The sequence below is a fragment of the Anser anser genome (genome assembly GCF_964211835.1).
Source record: "Anser anser genome assembly, chromosome: W".
Taxonomy (NCBI): domain Eukaryota; kingdom Metazoa; phylum Chordata; class Aves; order Anseriformes; family Anatidae; genus Anser; species Anser anser.
The window spans coordinates 1615974-1634296 of record NC_139731.1 but is presented as its reverse complement, the minus strand read 5'-3'; the positions used below and the strand labels follow the sequence as shown (position 1 = coordinate 1634296).

The 18323-nt window shown below is 50.7% G+C and overlaps 1 protein-coding gene across 1 annotated transcript; it reads right to left on the bottom strand.

The window, feature by feature from the left end:
* Window positions 1-11639: 11639 nt before the first annotated feature.
* Window positions 11640-15549, bottom strand: LOC310888690 (uncharacterized protein). The gene is made up of 3 exons (XM_083815644.1): window positions 15439-15549; window positions 13528-13837; window positions 11640-12441 (listed from the first exon to the last, which is right to left on the bottom strand). Exons 1-3 carry the CDS (start codon window positions 15516-15518, stop codon window positions 12370-12372), a joined length of 462 nt encoding a protein of 153 aa, XP_083671770.1. The 5' UTR covers window positions 15519-15549; the 3' UTR covers window positions 11640-12369.
* Window positions 15550-18323: the final 2774 nt, after the last annotated feature.

Here is an 18323-nt window from a genome sequence, read left to right as displayed (position 1 = left end):
CAGGAGGACAAAGACGAAGAAAGTCATAAACGAGACAGTAGCTGCCCAATCCCTGTCCCTGAGTGAGCTATGAGATATGCAAAAAGATTTCAGCCACCGTCCAGGTGAGCACATTGTCAAATGGCTGCTCTGATTTTGGGATAAGGGGGCCAGAAGCCAGGAATTAGAAGGCAAGGAAGCCCAGCAGCTGATATCCCTCTCTAGGGAAGGAGGCATTGACAAAGTGATTGGGAAAGGGGCACAAGTCCTCAGCCTCTGGAGGTAACTCCTGTTGGGTGTGAAGGAAAGGTATCCTGAAGGGAAGATGTTGTATGTCACCTGGGCAAGTGGACCACCGTGGAGAGAGGTATCCAGTACCTGAGGGAATTAGTCATGCTGGAGGTGGTTTATAGTGACCTGGACAATGACCAGATATCCAAAGATGAAGTCTAGTGCACATGGCCCAAATGGTGGAAGTTGGTGCAGAGCACACCATCAGCGTACGCCAGCTCGCTGGCAGTAATGACCTGGAAAGATGGAGAGGAACTCATGGTGGATGAATTGCCAAGGCGATCGGCTCCAGGGCAGGCGCGTTCTGCAGCAGAGCAGGGGATCACAGTGTGCAGGGGGGTTCCTGCATCAAGGCAACCCCAGGGAGTGGAGGGAGCCACCAGCATCCAGCAGCCCTTGTGCAGTGGTTTAGCCCGGCTGGCAGCTAAACACCACACAGCTGTTCGCTCACCCTCCCCCCTCCCTCTCTGGGATGGGGGAGAGAAACGGGAAAGTGAAGCCGGTGAGTTGAGATAAAGACAGTTTATTAAGACAGGAAAATAATAATAACAATAATAATAATAATGTGTATGAAACAAGTGATGCACAATGCAATTGCTCACCACCTGTTGACCGATGCAGAGCCTATCCCCAAGCAACCGGCCCCCCCACCCCAGCTAGCCACTCCTATATATTGTTCAGCATGACGTCAGATGGTATGGAATACCCCTTTGGCCAGTTGGGGTCAGCTGTCCTGGGTCTGTCCCCTCCCAGCTCCTGCTGCACCCTCAGCCTGCCCGCTGGCAGGACAGAGCGAGAAGCTGAAAAGTCCTTGGCTTGGTGTAAGCACTGCTCTGCAACAATTAAAACATCAGTGTGATATCAGCGCTCTTCTCATCCTAATCCAAAACATAGCACCCTACCAGCTACTAGGAGGAAAATTAACTCTGTCCTAACTGGAACCAGGACAGATATCCACCCCTTATTCCATACCATTTGTGTCATGCTCAGGTTACACTCTTTCCAATACATTCTAATTAATCACCATTTTCATCTATGATATATAGCAATCATGGTAGTGATGACATACAGTATTATATAATAATTAACATACTACAATTCAACTCATGGGCTATTCTCACCCAGTATCAAATCTCCTTGAGGTACACACCGGACCTCCCCATTCTTTTGCATTACCCACCAAGTGCATCCAGGTCCCTGAGCAAAAGCAATTCCACGAATGGGTTTGCCTTTTCCTGAGGCAGGAGTAGCCCAGACTGTTTTACCCAGCATGTTTCTTACGTGCACTACAGGAACTTTATCCCCTTCTACAGTGCGTAACAGGTTTGATTGGGCAGGTCCAGCTCGGTTGGCAGATCCCCTGGTATTGACTAACCAGGTGGCCTTTGCCAAATGTGCATCCCAGTTTTTGAATGTCCCAGCACCCATTGCTTTCAGTGTAGTCTTTAACAGTCCTTTGTATCATTCAACTTTCCCGGAGGCTGGTGCATGATAGGGGATGTGATACACCCACTCAGTACCATGTTCTTTGGCCCAAGTGTCTATAAGGTTGTTTCGGAAATGAGTCCCATTGTCTGACTCAATTCTTTCTGGGGTGCCATGTCATCACAGGACTTGCTTTTCAAGGCCCAGGATAGTGTTCCGGTCGGTGGCATGGGGCACAGGATATGTTTCCAGCCATCCGGTGGTTGCTTCCACCATTGTAAGTACGTGGCGCTTGCCGTTGCGGGTTTGAGGGAGTGTGATGTAATCAATCTGCCAGGCCTCCCCATATTTATATTTCAGCCATCGTCCTCCATACCAAAGAGGCTTTGACCGTTTGGCTTGCTTGATTGCAGCACGTTTCACAATCATGAATAACCTGTGCTATAGTGTCCATGGTCAGGTCCACCCCTCGATCTTCATCACAACAGTGAATCTCTCATTCACTTTTCTCGTTCAGCAATATCTAAAGCCAGCTGAATGGCTTTCACTTCTGCAAACTGACTCGATTCACCTTCTCCCTCAGCAGCTTCTGCAACTCGTCGTGTAGGACTCCATACAGCAGCTTTCCATCTCCGATGCTTTCCCACAATACGACAGGACCCATCAGTGAACAGGGCATATTTCTTCTCATTTTCTGGTAGCTTGTTGTACAGTGGGGCTTCTTCAGCACGGACCACCTCCTCCTCTGATGATATCCCAAAGTATTTGCCTTCTGGCCAGTCCATAATCACTTCCAAGATTCCTGGGTGACTGGGGTTTCCTATTCGAGCCCGCTGAGTAATCAGTGCAACCCACTTGCTCCATGTAGCATCAGTTGCATGATGTGTGGACGGGACCCTTCCTTTGAACATCCAGCCTAGTACCGGCAGTCGGGGTGCCAGGAGGAGCTGCGCTTCAGTGCCGACCACTTCCGAAGCAGATCAAACTCCTTCATATGCTGCCAATATCTCCTTTTCAGTTGGAGTATAGCGGGCCTCAGATCCTCTGTATCCCCGACTCCAAAACCCCAGGGGTCGACCTCGAGTTTCCCCAGGTTCCTTCTTCCAGAGGCTCCAGGTGGGACCATTCTCCCCGGCTGCGGTGTAGAGCACATTCTTTACATCTGGTCCTGTTCGGACTGGCCCGAGGGCTACTGCATGAACTATTTCCTGTTTAATTTGTTCAAAGGCTTGTCGTTGCTCAGGGCCCCATTCAAAAGCATTCTTCTTACGGGTTACCTGGTAGAGCGGATTTACAATCAGACTGTAATTTGGAATATGCATTCTCCAAAACCCCACGACACCTAGGAAAGTTTGAGTTTCTTTTTTGCTAGTTGGTGGAGACATAGCTGTTATTTTGTTGATCACATCCATTGGGATTTGGCGACGTCCATCTTGCCATTTTATTCCTAAAAACTGGATCTCTCGTGCAGGTCCTTTAACTTTATTCTGTTTTATGGCAAAACCGGCCTTCAGAAGGATTTGGACTATTTTCTTCCCTTTCTCGAAAACTTCTTCTGCAGTGTCACCCCACACAATGATGTCATCGATGTACTGCAGGTGTTCAGGAGCTTCCCCCTGCTCCAGCGCAGACTGGATCAGTCCATGGCAAATGGTAGGGCTGTGTTTCCACCCCTGGGGCAGCCGATTCCAAGTATATTGGACTCCCCTCCAAGTGAAAGCAAACTGTGGCCTGTACTGTGCTGCTAGAGGGATGGAGAAAAATGCATTAGCGATATCAATTGTGGCATACCACTTGGCTGCCTTTGATTCCAGTTCATACTGGAGTTCTAGCATGTCCGGCACTGCAGCACTCAGTGGTGGCGTGACTTCGTTCAGGCCACGATAGTCCACTGTTAGTCTCCACTCACCATTAGACTTTCGCACTGGCCATATGGGACTATTAAAAGGTGAATGAGTCTTGCTGATCACTCCTTGGCTCTCCAGTTGACGAATTAGCTTATGGATGGGAATCAGGGAGTCTCGGTTGGTGCGATATTGCCGCCGGTGCACAGTTGTGGTAGCGATCGGCACTTGCTGTTCTTCAACCCTCAGCAACCCCACAACAGAAGGGTCCTCCGAGAGACCGGGCAAGGTAGACAACTGCTTAATGTCCTCTGTCTCTAAGGCAGCTATGCCAAAAGCCCAGAGGAACCCTTTTGGGTCCTTGAAATATCCTCTTCTAAGATATGCCAAGATATTCTAAGATATGCTCTTCTCATCCTAATCCAAAACATAGCACCCTACCAGCTACTAGAAGGAAAATTAACTCTGTCCTAACTGAAACCAGGACACCTTGCAAGAGCGGTTGATGAGGCTTGGGTGGGGCCGGCAGCAGCAGCCACTCCCATGTACAAAAGCTGCCCCTAGGGAGCGTGAGTGACCAGGGCGGGCAAACAGTGTGTGGCGCATCAGCCAGGGAGCGGCACAGCAGTTTACACGGGAGAGTGCACAGGGAGGGCGGAAGGTGGGTCACTTTCTATTCTGGGAGCAACAGAGAAGGGAGCCTTCTACTGAGCCACTTGCCGAGGCGACCGGCTCCGGGGCAGACGCGTGCTGCAGCGGAGCGCGGGATCGGGACAGGCAGGGCTATTTTTCGGGCATCGAGCCTACGTGAGGGAGCCGCCAGGCACCGGCAGCCCTCGTGAGGGAGGCTGACGAGGCGTAGGCGGGGCCAGCAGCGTCAGCGTCAGCGACAGCGTCAGCGGCGGGCCTTTTAAATCGGGCACCACCGCCTTTTCAGAGCCACTTGCCGAGGCGACCGGCTCCGGGGCAGACGCGTGCTGCAGCGGAGCGCGGGATCGGGACAGGCAGGGCTATTTTTCGGGCATCGAGCCTACGTGAGGGAGCCGCCAGGCACCGGCAGCCCTCGTGAGGGAGGCTGACGAGGCGTAGGCGGGGCCAGCAGCGTCAGCGTCAGCGACAGCGTCAGCGGCGGGCCTTTTAAATCGGGCACCACCGCCTTTTCAGAGCCACTTGCCGAGGCGACCGGCTCCGGGGCAGACGCGTGCTGCAGCGGAGCGCGGGATCGGGACAGGCAGGGCTATTTTTCGGGCATCGAGCCTACGTGAGGGAGCCGCCAGGCACCGGCAGCCCTCGTGAGGGAGGCTGACGAGGCGTAGGCGGGGCCAGCAGCGTCAGCGTCAGCTCCTCCCCCCGGCCGTTCAAAGGCAGCCCTTAGGGAGCGCGGCGAACAGGGCCGGCAAACAGGGAGTGACGCGGTGGGAGTGACGCGGCAGTTAGCGAGGCAGTTGGCGCAGGCAGGGCGGGCAGGCAGGGAGGAGCGCTCACACCCGCCCATAGGGACAACTCCTCTAACGACACTCTCCCGTCAGCTGGGCTGCGATGGTCTCCACCAGGCACGGTGCTTTCTCTAGGAAGTCAGTGCACACCCAGACCGACTGCCCGCCCAAACATGCGGCAGTTCAGGTCTCCGGATGCGGGGAGTGTCTGAGCCTCTTGCTGCCATCGGCGGGGGGCAGAGAGACTGCTTGCGTGAGGTGCGAGCAGGTGGACGACCTGGTCCGCATGGTGGCAGAGCTCAAGGAGGAGGTGCAGAGGCTGAGGGATATCAGGGAGTGCGAGCGGGAGATAGACTGGTGGAGCGACTCCCTGCAGGACCGGAGGGAGAGGGACCAGGGTGAGACGCCCCAAAGGGGGGTGGACCCCCTGCCCTGTTGCCATCGGGCAGAGGGAGGGGACCTGCGAGTTGAGGAGGAATGGAGGCAGGTCCCTGCTCGACCTCGCAGGAGATGCCCTCCCCTTCCGGCGCCGCCTTCCCAGGTGCCCTTGAACAATAGGTTTGAGGCCCTGGAGCTGGAGGGACCGGTGGGTGAGGATGAGGTAGGAAGCCTACCCGGGAGGATGCCTGAGGTGAGGAAGTTGACTCCACGCCTCAGGACTGCCTCCACCAAGAAAGAAAGAAGGGTGATTGTTGTGGGCGACTCCCTCCTCAGGGGAACGGAGGGCCCTATTTGTCGGCCTGACCCCACACATAGGGAAGTCTGCTGCCTCCCTGGGGCCAGGGTCAGAGACGTTACCAGGAAGCTTCCAAACCTGGTTCGCCCCTCTGACTATTACCCGCTTTTGATAGTCCAGGCTGGCAGCGATGATGTTGAAAAGAGAAGCCTCAGGGCCATCAAACAGGACTATAGGGGGCTGGGACGATTGGTGGAGGGAGCGGGAGTGCAGGTGGTGTTCTCGTCCATCCCTACGGGGGAAGGGAGAGGCACGGAGAGGACATGGAAAGCTCATGTGGTTAATAGGTGGCTCAGAGGCTGGTGCCAGCATAGAAATTTTGGGTTTTTTCACCATGGGGAGCTTTACTCGGCACCCGGCCTGATGGCCCCAGACGGGTCTCTATCTCCAAGGGGAAAACGGATCCTAGGCCAGGAGCTGGCGGGGCTCATAGAGAGAGCTTTAAACTAGGTAAGAAGGGGGACGGGGCTCAAACAAGGCTTGTCGGAGCTGTGCCGGGGGAAACAATGGCTAGGCCGGGGAAGAAGGCGATGGCCCAGCTGAAGTGCATCTACACTAATGCACGCAGCATGGGTAACAAACAGGAGGAGCTGGAAGCCATTGTGCAGCAGGCAGGCTACGACTTGGTTGCCATCACGGAGACGTGGTGGGACCGCTCCCACGACTGGAGTGCTGCAATGCCTGGCTATCGGCTCTTCAGGAGGGACAGGCAGCACAGAAGGGGAGGTGGCGTGGCTCTCTACATTAGAGAATCTTTCGATGTTGTAGAACTCCAGGCTGGGAATGATAAGGTTGAATCCCTGTGGGTTAGGATCCGCGGGAAGGCCGGCAAGGCTAGCATCCTGGTGGGGGTCTGTTATAGACCGCCGAACCAGGATGAGGAGACGGATGAGGAGTTTTTATAGGCAACTGACAGAAGTTGCAAAATCGTCGGCGCTTGTCCTCGTGGGGGACTTCAACTTCCCGGACATATCCTGGAAACACAACACGGCACAGAGAAAGCAGTCTAGGAGGTTTCTGGAGAGCGTGGGAGATAGCTTCCTGACGCAGCTGGTCAGTGAACCTACCAGGGGTGGTGCCCCGCTAGACCTTCTCTTCACAAACAGAGAAGGACTGGTGGGAGATGTGGTGGTCGGAAGCTGTCTGGGGCAGAGTGACCACGAAATGGTAGAGTTCTCTATTCTTGGCGAGGCCAGGAAGGGGACCAGTAAAACTGCTGTCTTGGACTTCCGGAGGGCTGACTTTGAGCTGCTCAGGACGCTGGTTGGCCGAGTCCCTTGGGAGGCGGTTCTGAAGGGCAGAGGAGTCCAGGAAGGCTGGGCGCTCCTCAAGAAGGAAATCGTGATGGCACAGGAGCGGTCCGTCCCCACGTGCCCAAAGACGAGCCGGCGTGGAAGAAGACCGGCCTGGCTCAACAGAGAGTTGCGGCTGGAGCTTAGCAGAAAAAAGAGGGTTTATAATCTTTGGAAAAAAGGGCGGGCCACTGAGGAGGACTACAAGGATGTAGCGAGGCTGTGCAGGGAGAAAATTAGAAAGGCCAAAGCTCATCTGGAGCTCAACCTGGCTACTGCCGTTAAAGACAACAAAAAATCCTTTTACAAATACATCAACGCGAAACGGAGGACTAGGGAGAATCTCCATCCTTTACTGGATGCGAGGGGAAACCTAGTTACTAAGGATGAGGAAAAGGCTGAGGTGCTTAATGCCGCCTTTGCCTCAGTCTTTAGCGGCAATACCGGTTGTTCTCCGGACACCCAGTGCCCTGAGCTGGTGGAAGGGGATGGGGAGCTGGATGTGGCCTTCGCTATCCATGAGGAAATGGTTGGCGACCTGCTACGGAGCTTGGATGTGCGCAAGTCGATGGGGCCGGATGGGATCCACCCGAGGGTACTGAGAGAACTGGCGGAGGAGCTGGCCGAGCCGCTTTCCATCATTTATCGGCAGTCCTGGCTATCGGGGGAGGTCCCGGTTGACTGGCGGCTAGCCAATGTGACGCCTATCTATAAGAAGGGCCGCAGGGCAGACCCGGGGAACTATAGGCCTGTCAGTTTGACCTCAGTGCCGGGGAAGCTCATGGAGCAGATTATCTTGAGGGTCATCACGCGGCACTTGCAGGGCAAGCAGGCGATCAGGCCCAGTCAGCATGGGTTTATGAAAGGCAGGTCCTGCTTGACGAACCTGATCTCCTTCTATGACCAAGTGACGCGCTTGGTGGATGAGGGAAAGGCTGTGGACGTGGTCTACCTTGACCTCAGTAAGGCTTTTGACACCGTTCCCCACAACATTCTCCTCAAGAAACTGGCTGCTCGGGGCTTGGACTGGCGTACGCTTCGCTGGGTTAGAAACTGGCTGGATGGCCGGGCCCAGAGAGTTGTGGTGAATGGAGTCAAATCTGGCTGGAGGCCGGTCACTAGTGGAGTCCCCCAGGGCTCGGTACTGGGGCCGGTCCTCTTTAATATCTTTATTGATGATCTGGATGAGGGCGTCCAGTGCACCCTCAGTAAGTTTGCAGATGACACCAAGCTAAGTGCGTGTGTCGATCTGCTCGAGGGCAGGAAGGCTCTGCAGGAGGATCTGCATAGGCTGGAGCGATGGGCTGAGGTCAACTGCATGAAGTTCAACAAGGCCAAGTGCCGGGTCCTGCACCTGGGCTGCAACAACCCCAAGCAGAGCTACAGGCTGGGAGATGAGTGGCTGGAAAGCTGCCTGGCCGAGAAGGACCTGGGAGTATTGGTGGATAGTCGGCTGAATATGAGCCAGCAGTGTGCCCAGGTGGCCAAGAAGGCCAACGGCATCCTGGCCTGTATAAGAAGCAGTGTGGCCAGCAGGTCGAGGGAAGTGATTGTGCCCCTGTACTCGGCTCTGGTGAGGCCGCACCTCGAGTACTGTGTTCAGTTTTGGGCCCCTCGCTACAGGAAGGACATGGACGTGCTCGAGCGAGTCCAGAGAAGGGCGACCAAGCTGGTGAGGGGTCTGGAAAACAAGTCTTACGAGGAGCGGCTGAGGGAGCTGGGCTTGTTCAGCCTGGAGAAGAGGAGGCTCAGGGGCGACCTCATCGCTCTCTACAGTTACCTGAAAGGAGGCTGTAGAGAGGTGGGGGTTGGTCTATTCTCCCACGTGCCTGGTGACAGGACGAGGGGGAATGGGCTAAAGTTGCGACAGGGGAGTTTTAGGTTGGATGTTAGGAAGTACTTCTTTACCGAAAGGGTTATTAAGCATTGGAACGGGCTGCCCAGGGAGGTGGTGGAGTCACCATCCCTGGAGGTCTTTAAAAGACGTTTAGATGTAGAGCTTGGGGATATGGTTTAGTGGAGTACTTAGTGTTAGGTCGGAGGTTGGACTCGATGATCTTGAGGTCTCTTCCAACCTAGAAAAATCTGTGAATCTGTGAATCTGTGAAACAAAAATGGTGTCTACCCGCCACGCCTGCCGGGCTGAGGATGAAAACCCAGATGGAGGGGCCGCAATCTTCCCAGGCAGGTGCCTACACCCAAACAGACCTCTCGAGGACCCAAAGAGCTGCCCAGACCCTCAATTTCAGGCCACTCCAGAATCTGGAAGTCCCCCTAGGTCCTGAAGGCAGAGGTGGGTGTCATGGGTGCAGGTGTGCCCAGATGGATGAACTTTTTAAACGGGTGGCTCTGTTACAAGAGGAGCTCACCAGGCAACATAGCATCCAGGAATCTGAGTGGGAGATTGATAAATGGTATTATGTGCTGACACAGGCCGAGCAACAGCCCTGCTTTAAGTCCTGGCAAGGGGAAGGCAAACAAGCTTCCAGGCCTAAACCAACAAACTTCAACAACTCAAGACAAGGGAGATTGGATCCTCATCTCTGCTAGGAGCAGGGGGAGGAGTCTCCCCCTTGCCACTGAAGTATCCCTACGCAACAGCTATGATGCTATATGTCTGGAAAGAAAAGACTGTGTGAGTAATGGCAAAGACCTCGAAAAGGGCAACCATATAAAGTTGTCTCCGTCAACCACCTGTATCAGAACCAGTGCCACAAAAAAGGCACGAAGGGTGTTAGTAATTGGAAACTCCTATCTGAGAGGCATTGAGGCACCCATTTGCCATCCAAATAATCTCTCCAGAGAGGTTTACTGGCTGCCTTGGGCCCGCATTCCTGATATTATGAAGAGGCTACCAAGCCTGGTAGAGCCTGAAAACTACCACCCATTCCGATTCTTTCATGGAGGATCAAATGAGGCTGCAACAAAGAGACTCTGAAATATCAAAAGGGACTTCATGTCCCTCGGAGAGATGTTGAAGGAATCGGGAGTGCAAGTAGTGTTCTCCTCCATCATCCCAGTTGGTGTCTGGGACACAAGGAGATGAACAGACCGAGTGAATGATTAAGCTGAGTGACTAATGCCATGCTCAAGGTTTTGGGTTCTACAATCTCAGACATACTTTTGAGAGACCAGGCATGCTGACACCAGATGGGGTGCACCTGACTAGGTGGGGCAAGAGTGTTCTGGGTGGTAAGCTGGCTGGCCTTATTAGCAAGGCTTCAAACTAGATGAGGTGGGGGTAGGGGATGTACCTCTGAATGATAGAAACGAACCTGGGAACACTGTCACTTTAGGAAACTACAGGGAAATACTTGTGAACTGTCCCAAAGCAATTAGGAAGGGTTCCTCTGAAAAGGCAATGTGACTGGTAGCCCAGCTGAAGTGCCTCTACACCAGTGCATGCAGCATGGGAAACAAGCAGGAGGAGTTGGAAACGATGATGCAATTAGAAAAATATGACCTGATTGCTATCACAGAAATGTGGTGGGACAGATCACATAACTGGGAAGGACAGGCAGGGGTGCTGCCCTCTATGTTAGGGAATGGATTGATTGTGAAGAGATGCCTTTGAGAAACAGCCACGGACAAGCTGAGAGCTTGTGGGTAAAAGTTAAGGACCACACCAATAAAGGACACCCTGTGGCTGGGGTCTACTACAGGCCACCTGCAATAGATCACAAGAAGCCTGTTGATAAGGCCTTGCTTCAACTACAAGAAGCATCATGGTTGCACACTCCCATCCTGATGGGAGACTTTACCCGGATGTCTGCTAGAAAATCTACACAGCAGGCTGTAAGCAATCCAGGAGATTCCTAGAGTGCGCTGAGGATAACTTCCTGGTTCAGGTATTACACAAACCAACCAGAGGAGAAGCATTACTGGACCTGGTGCTTACCAATGCTCATTAAATGAGCTCATTAAAGAGGTTAAGATTGGAGGCTGTCTGGACTGCAGTTACCTTGCCCTGGTTGAATTTGTGATCTTGAGGAATATGGGCCTGGCGAAGAGCAGAGTCAAGTTCTATTCAAGCTATTCTGTTCTAGTTCAAGCTATTTAAAGACCAAGTGGATGAGATCCCCTGAAACACTGTCCTTAGGGACAAAGGAGCTGATCAGAGCTGGCAACTCTTCAAGGATGTTTTCCTTAGAGCTCAAGAACTCTCCATCCCCCTGCGTAAGAAAGCGGGCAGGGAGGGCAGAAAACTGGCATGGCTGTGCAAGGACCTGCTGGTCAGACCAAGGTGCACGAAGGAAATGCACAGGCAGTGGAAGCAGGGACATGGCACCTGGGAAGAGTACAGGAATGCGGTCCGGATGTGCAGGGATGGGATCAGGAAAACCAAGGCACAGATAGAACTGAGCTTGGCAAGGATCGCAAAGAATAACAGGAAGAGATTCTATAGGTGTATTGCTTAGAAAAAGAAGGCCAAGGAGAATGTACCCCCTCTGATAAACGAGAAGGGAGAACTGGTAATGACAGACATGGAGAAGGTGAGGTACTCAACAACTTCTTTGTCTCACTCTTCACTGTGTGGTGGTTTTACTCGGGTGGGCAGCCGAGCTCCACCGCAACCGCTCTCTCACTCCCCCCCCCTCCTCAAAGAGGAAGGGGAAGAAAATACAACACAAAGACCTCGAGGTTTGAGATGAGAATGATTTAATTAAAGGGAAAGGGAATGGGGAGAAAAAGAAACAAAAGAAACAATAAGGCCGCGCGGAAGCACAGAGAGAAAGAAAAAAAAATTATTCCCTACTTCCCATCAACGAGCAATGTTCGGCCACGTACTGGGAAGCAGGGCCTCAAAACGCGTAGCGGTTGTTCAGGACAGCCCCCTCCCCCACGAGAGCCCCCCCTTTTTATTGCTGGGTGTGACATCAGGTGTTATGGAATATCCCTTTGGTTGGTTTAGGTCAGCTGCCCTGGCAATGTCCCCTCCCCATCACTTGCTCACCCCCAGCCTGCTGGCTCTTGGGGGCTTGGAGGGAGTCCTGATGCGGTGCCAGCACTATGCAGCAATAGACACAACACTGGAGTGACACCAGTGCTGTTCCAGCTACGAGTGCAGAGCACAGCACTGTGTGGGCTGCTGCAGGGAAAGGTGACTCCATCCTAGACAGACCCAACACAACCTCCACCCCTTATTCCATAAATTTGTGTCACACTCAGGTCCCACATAGTTTAATATATAGATATTCTCATCACCATTGTTCTCTGTCCATTAAAGTATTTATAAGTCTGTACTTCTTTTCATTCCATAGGTCTTTCCCCAAAATGTTCATAAAAACTGTTGATGGTTTCAGCTTCATCTGACAAAGTGGTCACTCAGGGCAGGCGAAGTTGGTTTTCTTGACACCAGCATCAGCTTAGCTCACGTCACTGTTGCACTTGCCCGGTTCCTTGCGAAGCTGACCTGTCGTTGGTTCTGCAGTGTCCTCCTACAACACATAACTTGGATTACAGATTAATTTTCTCCCAAGGTTAAATCTCCTTGAGGCACACACCTGATATCCCCATCCTTCTGCATTACCCACCAGGTATACCCTGGTCCTTGGGCAAAGACAATCCCACGAGTGGGTTTGCCTTTTCCCATGGCAGGAGCAACCCACACCACCTTCCCCATCCACTTCCCTACATAAAGGGATGCAAGACATGGACTCCTGATAGCTCTTGAACAGGAGGACTTTTATTGCCCTTTTTCACTACTACATATACTTTCCCTGTAGCCCCACACGCTGTCCATGCGCCCGAATCTGTCTTACAATTGGTTAGAGACCCTAAGACACGTGCCTCGAGCCAGCCAGCAATTGGCCACTGCCCAAAGCTCATCTTTAACACTGTAGCCAATTTACTTTATCTCGACCTTGCTCAAGTTTTTGGTTCTACCGCTGTTTTCCTCATTATCTCTAACTCAGGGACGTGTGAAACAGCACAAAGCTCCCTGTGAATTCCTTTCCCACAATGCCCTCTTTTTTATTTTCAATCAACCAAACGCTTTCTATAGATTTTTCTATCAATCACCGCAGACACTGCAATAAGCACGGTACAATAAGCAACAGGGTGAAAATCACATGCAGAATTACGATTGTAAAGTAGCGTGCCTACTAGAATCTACATCAGTCAACAAGCCACTAAGCGCTAGGGATGTTGCTTCGCAGCGATGCTGCTTCTCACTCGCACAGCACAATCACACAATCACGCAAAGAGGCCTCTTGCATTTCTCATTCATACCACAAGAAAACATCACTTAAAATAATTTGTCCACAGCTTCAGGAGGTCCTTGTCTACTCCTGTGGTGAGCGGCTGAGAGTGGAGACCCCTCTGAGGAAAATGCTCGGGGTGCACCTAGGGGCGTCCGTTCCACAGTCGATCCCACAGCCGAGCAGAGTGGCTCCTGGCGCAAGGAAGGATGCTATTATAGTTTTGTATAATTACACCAAAGAGATGCATTGCAATAAGGAGCAAGAGTGGCATTGACCATTTGTTTCATGATTGGATTTTTTGCCTGAGCAATTGAACCTTACACATGCTGTTGCTGTTTCACATCCCAGGATATCTAATTCCTGTGGCTCTAGGGGCGCTTGCCATAAGTAGACAGTCCAGTCTTTGTTATCTGCCGGGATCCCCACCAGACATGTCGTAAACGGGTCGCTAGCACTAGCCAGGGACAGGCACATCGCTTCTTGTCCTGTCATGTTGGCGAGGGTGACCCAGATGTTGCGGCGTGGTTGGATGGAGACCCAGGGCTGGCAATAACCAATGACAGTGGCGATTGTGAGGAGGAGGCCAACCATGGCCTTACCCCCCTTGCTGGTACCCATCTTGGTCCGTGACCTGTGGAGACACAAGCATACCCTCGACCCCAAGTTATTAGAGGCTGGGGTCCCTCCCAAAGACCTGTATTTAAATTTTTTACCATTACTAAGGCCTGCTCTGATTGTGGCACCTGTGACAGTGCAGAATTCATATTTTTGTAATGTTTTATTATGGGCGGTACCTCTTCGTGAGGAAAGGGTAATGATAGGTGATTCATTACGTGAAGTGCCTTTCCCAACCTGTTCTGTGGTGTTTCCTGGGTGTCTCCCCCTTTTTGTTTATTTGGCAGTGTTTTCAAGGTGCGATGTGTGCGCTTTACAATGGCTTGGCCCATGGGGGAATGAGGAATGCCTGTGATGTGTCAGATACCCCAAGTTTGAAAAAAGGTTTGAAGCAGCTATGCAGCAATAGACACAACACTGGAATGATAACAGTGCTGTTCCAGCTACGAGTGCAGAGCACAGCACTGTGTGGGCTGCTGCAGGGAAAGGTGACTCCATCCTTGACAGACCTAACACACACTGCCAGTCAGGCTTCACATGTCTCTCATTTCCCTGAACCTGTAGGTGAGGGCTGGGGGAGCAAAGTCCCTCCCACTGTAAGCAAAGAGCAGGTTTGAGACCACCTGATGAAACTCAACAGGTATAACTCCTGATGACATGCTGTTGTGGTTTAACCCAGTCAGCAGCTAAGCACCACACAGCCATTCGCTCACCCTCTCCTCTCCCTCTCTGGGATGGGGGAGAGAATTAGAAAGAAATGAAAGCCTGTGGGTTGAGATAAAGACAGTTTATTAGGACAGAAAAGAAAAAAAAATGATGATGATAATAGTAATACTAATAATAATGTGTACAAAACAAGTGATGCACAGTGCAATTGCTCACCACCCGCTGACCGATGGCCAGCCTATCCCTGAGCAGCTGGTCCCTCCACCCCAGCCAGCCACCCCTATATATTGTTCAGCATGACGTCAGATGGTATGGAATACCCCTTTGGCCACTTTGGGTCAGCTGTCCTGGGTCTGTCCCCTCCCAGCTCCCGCATGTGTTTGCCTTTGCCCAAGGCAGGAATAGCCCAGACTGTCTTCCCCAGCATGTTTTTTTAACGTGCGCTGCAGGGACTTTATCCCCTTCTACAGCACATAATAGTTTTGATTGGGCTCAGGTGGTAGATCCCCTAGTGTCGACTAACCAGGTGGCCCTATCTAAATGCATAGCCCAATGTTTGAATATCCCAGCACCCATGGCTCTCAGTGTAGTCCTTAACAGTACATTGTATCATTCTATTTTCCCAGCGGCTGGTGCACAAAAGCAGATGTGATACACCCATTCAATGCCATGCTCTTTGGCCCACACATCTATGAAGTTGTTTTGTTTGTTGTCTGATTCAATTCTTTCTTGGGTGCCTTATCACCATAAGACTTGTTTTTGAAGGCCTTGGATAGTGTTCCGGGCAGCGTCATGGGGCACAGAATATGTTTCCAGCCATCCAGTGGTTACTTCCACCATTGTAAGCCCATGGCACTTGTTGTGACTGATTTGCAAGAGTGTGATGTTATCAATCTGCCAGCCTCCCCCCCCTCCCCCCCCCATTGATATTTCAGACCTCTTCCTCCTTACCAGAGAGGCTTTAACTGCTTGGTTTGCTTGATTGCAGCACATATTTCACAATCATGGATAACCTGTGCAATCGTGTCCATGGTCAGGTCCACCACTTGATCATGAGGCCATCTCTACGTTGCATCTCTTCTTTGATGGCTTTGTGAGAAACAAGCTGCAGCCAATAACACAGGCTCAGACGAGGATCTCAGTGAGTGAAGTAACATTTTTATTCGCGATTGCAATGGCAAGCATCCTGCAAGCAGGAACACCTAGCAGAAGTGTATCATAACCTTATATCCCCTATTACCCGATGCTTGATTCCTCCTGTTTCCTCATTGGCTGAGTACTACAGGTTCACAACCTACTCAGCACTTGTTACTGTACCATATATGTACAGTTTTATTTGACCAACCTTTAATTTCTCCTTTTCCCCCTTTTTCCTTTTTTTTTTTTCCTCCTCTTCTTCTCTCGTGATTGAAGAGGCCTGTGATTTTTTGTTTTTGCTGATTCCACAACTGTCTTGTTTTTCTTAGCCATCCTCCTTGTTTTGGGACAGTGGGACCTTCCATTGTCCCTTTATCTGCTTAACATACCCCCCACTGTTATGCCTGCACAATCACTTTTGAATATGCAAGGTTAGTGGAATTTTCCACTGCAAAAGCACAACTTTAATTCTTACAGCTTGAGGTGTCACAGATCCATCGAGCTACAAATAGGCTCAATGGGCTCCCCTGAGCCTCAGTTTATTTTGCATTTTAGCTTTTCCACCTTATTGCCACAATTCCATGAATGCACTTATTTAATTCAAAACAAAAAGTGTAATTTAATGATAAAGTACTTGTGAACTGAGACAAGTAAACAAATTGTTCTCGCACCTGACCTCAGTCATGTCATGCTCACATCCAACTGCTGTCTTACCTCATACCACAGGAGCTGCGTGGCTTGAACAAGTTCCTCCACTCTTTCCCAATACAATGACAAACATTCTTGGCAAGTCATTGCTATAATAAGTCAGAAAGAGCCCCACCCTGTACCAGGCACAATGCAAACTTTATGTTATGGCTATATCTATTAAGCAAAGTTCTACCTCGAATTTTATCCTGCACAAGACAGGATACGTTTCCACTTCCAGAAGTATTTGCTCTGAAGAGACAACCTTAGAAGGCTGGTTGTCAAGCCCTCTTCTAGCTTAGCTAGAATCATTATGGAAATGATTAACAGCAAAGGCTCCAAAATGTAAAGTTTAGCCATCACCCCCCAGGGAGCTTCAGCTACACAAAGGTCAGAGCACAGTTTAAGAACTCTTGTGCCCAAGAACATTCTCTGGAACACGTAAAAGCAACAGAAAGAACATATTCCTGAAACATCAGTATGTCTGAAGATGTTAAACATTTCATTAAGAACCATAACCAATTCTATTTAGTCTTTTCTCTCCCTTCCTATGTACTTTATTCCTGCACATAACTGACTTTTTCAGATAAGTAAAAATAAAATACGGGGACAGTATTATTTGATTCTAATTAGGTACACCCTGAAAAGATCTATTAAACACTCCCTGAAGACAAAAATGTAACATTAGCATTGAGTTATCCCAGGATGTCAACAGCCTGCAATTATTCTTCAAGGCCAAGCAAAGTTCTCTCTCAACCTGCATGTTTTATAGAATAGAATAGTTCAGCTGGAAAGGACCTAACAAAGATCACCAAATCCAACTTTCTGACCTCTACAGGGCTAACCAAAAGTGAAAGCATATTCTTGAGGGCATTGTCCAAATGCCTCTTAAAAACCGACAGGCATGGGGCATCATCCATCTCGCTGGGAAGCCTATTCCATTGTTCAGCCACCCCCCACAGTAAAGAAACTTTTCCTAATGTCCAGTCCAAACCTCCCCTGGCACAGCTGCGTGCCATTCCCATGCGTCATATCATTAGTTACCAGGGAAAAGAGACCAGCATCTCCCTCTCCATTTCCCCTCCCCAGGAAGTTGTAGAGAACAATGATGTTGCCTCTTAGCATTCTCTTCTCCCGACTAGACAACCCAAGTGTCCTCAGTCTCTCTCATAAGACACGCCTTCCAACACTTTTACCGGCTTTGCTGCCCTCCACCGGACACTTTCAAAGACTGTAACATCCTTTTTATATTGTAGAGACCAGAACTGTACACAATATTCAAGGTGAGGCTGCACTAATGCTAAATATGGCAGGAGAATCACCTCTTCTCACCAGCTGGCTATGTTATGTTTAATGCATCCCAAAATGTGGTTTGCCCTCTTCGCTGCTAGGGCACACTGCCAACTCATGTTTAGCCTACTGTCAACCAGCACCCCCAGATCCCCTTCTGCTGAGCTGCTCTCTAGCCACTTGGCTCCCTCCCAGGCTGCACTCATGCCCAGCATTACTCCATCCCAGGTTCAGAACCCTGGATTTACCTTTATTGAACCTCATGCCACTGATGATTGTCCAGTGCTCCAATCTATCTAGATCCCTCTACAAGGTCTCCCATCCCTCAAGGGAGTCAACAGCACCTCCCAGTTTAGTATCATCAGCAAACTTGCTGTGGATGCATTCAGCTCCTACATCCAGATCATTGATAAAAAATATTGAACAGAACTGTCCCTAGAATTGATCCCTGGTGAACACCACTAGTGACCAGCTGCCAGTTAGATGCAGCCCCACCTACTACAACCCTTTGAGCTCTACCATCCAGCCAGTTCATCACACAGCATAGCATGAACCTGTTTATCTCACAGGTGGATAATTCATCTAAAAAGATACTAAAAAATCAAGATAGATTACATCTGCTGCCTTCCCTTCATCCACTAAGCAGGTGACCTTATCATAGGAGATCAAATTACTGAGGCAGGACTTTCCCTTTATGAACCCACAATATATTACAACATCAT

Excerpts from the sequence above, each read along its gene's own strand:
- LOC310888690 (XM_083815644.1), bottom strand. The coding sequence starts at position 15,518 with ATGGACACGATTGCACAGGTTATCCATGATTGTGAAATATGTGCTGCA. Across the intron at positions 13,838-15,438 it reads AAGCAGTTAAAGCCTCTCTG|GTCACGGACCAAGATGGGTA; the intron begins GTAAGGAGGAAG and ends GTGTCTCCACAG. Across the intron at positions 12,442-13,527 it reads GTGAAACAGCAACAGCATGT|GAGGACACTGCAGAACCAAC; the intron begins GTAAGGTTCAAT and ends TATGTGTTGTAG.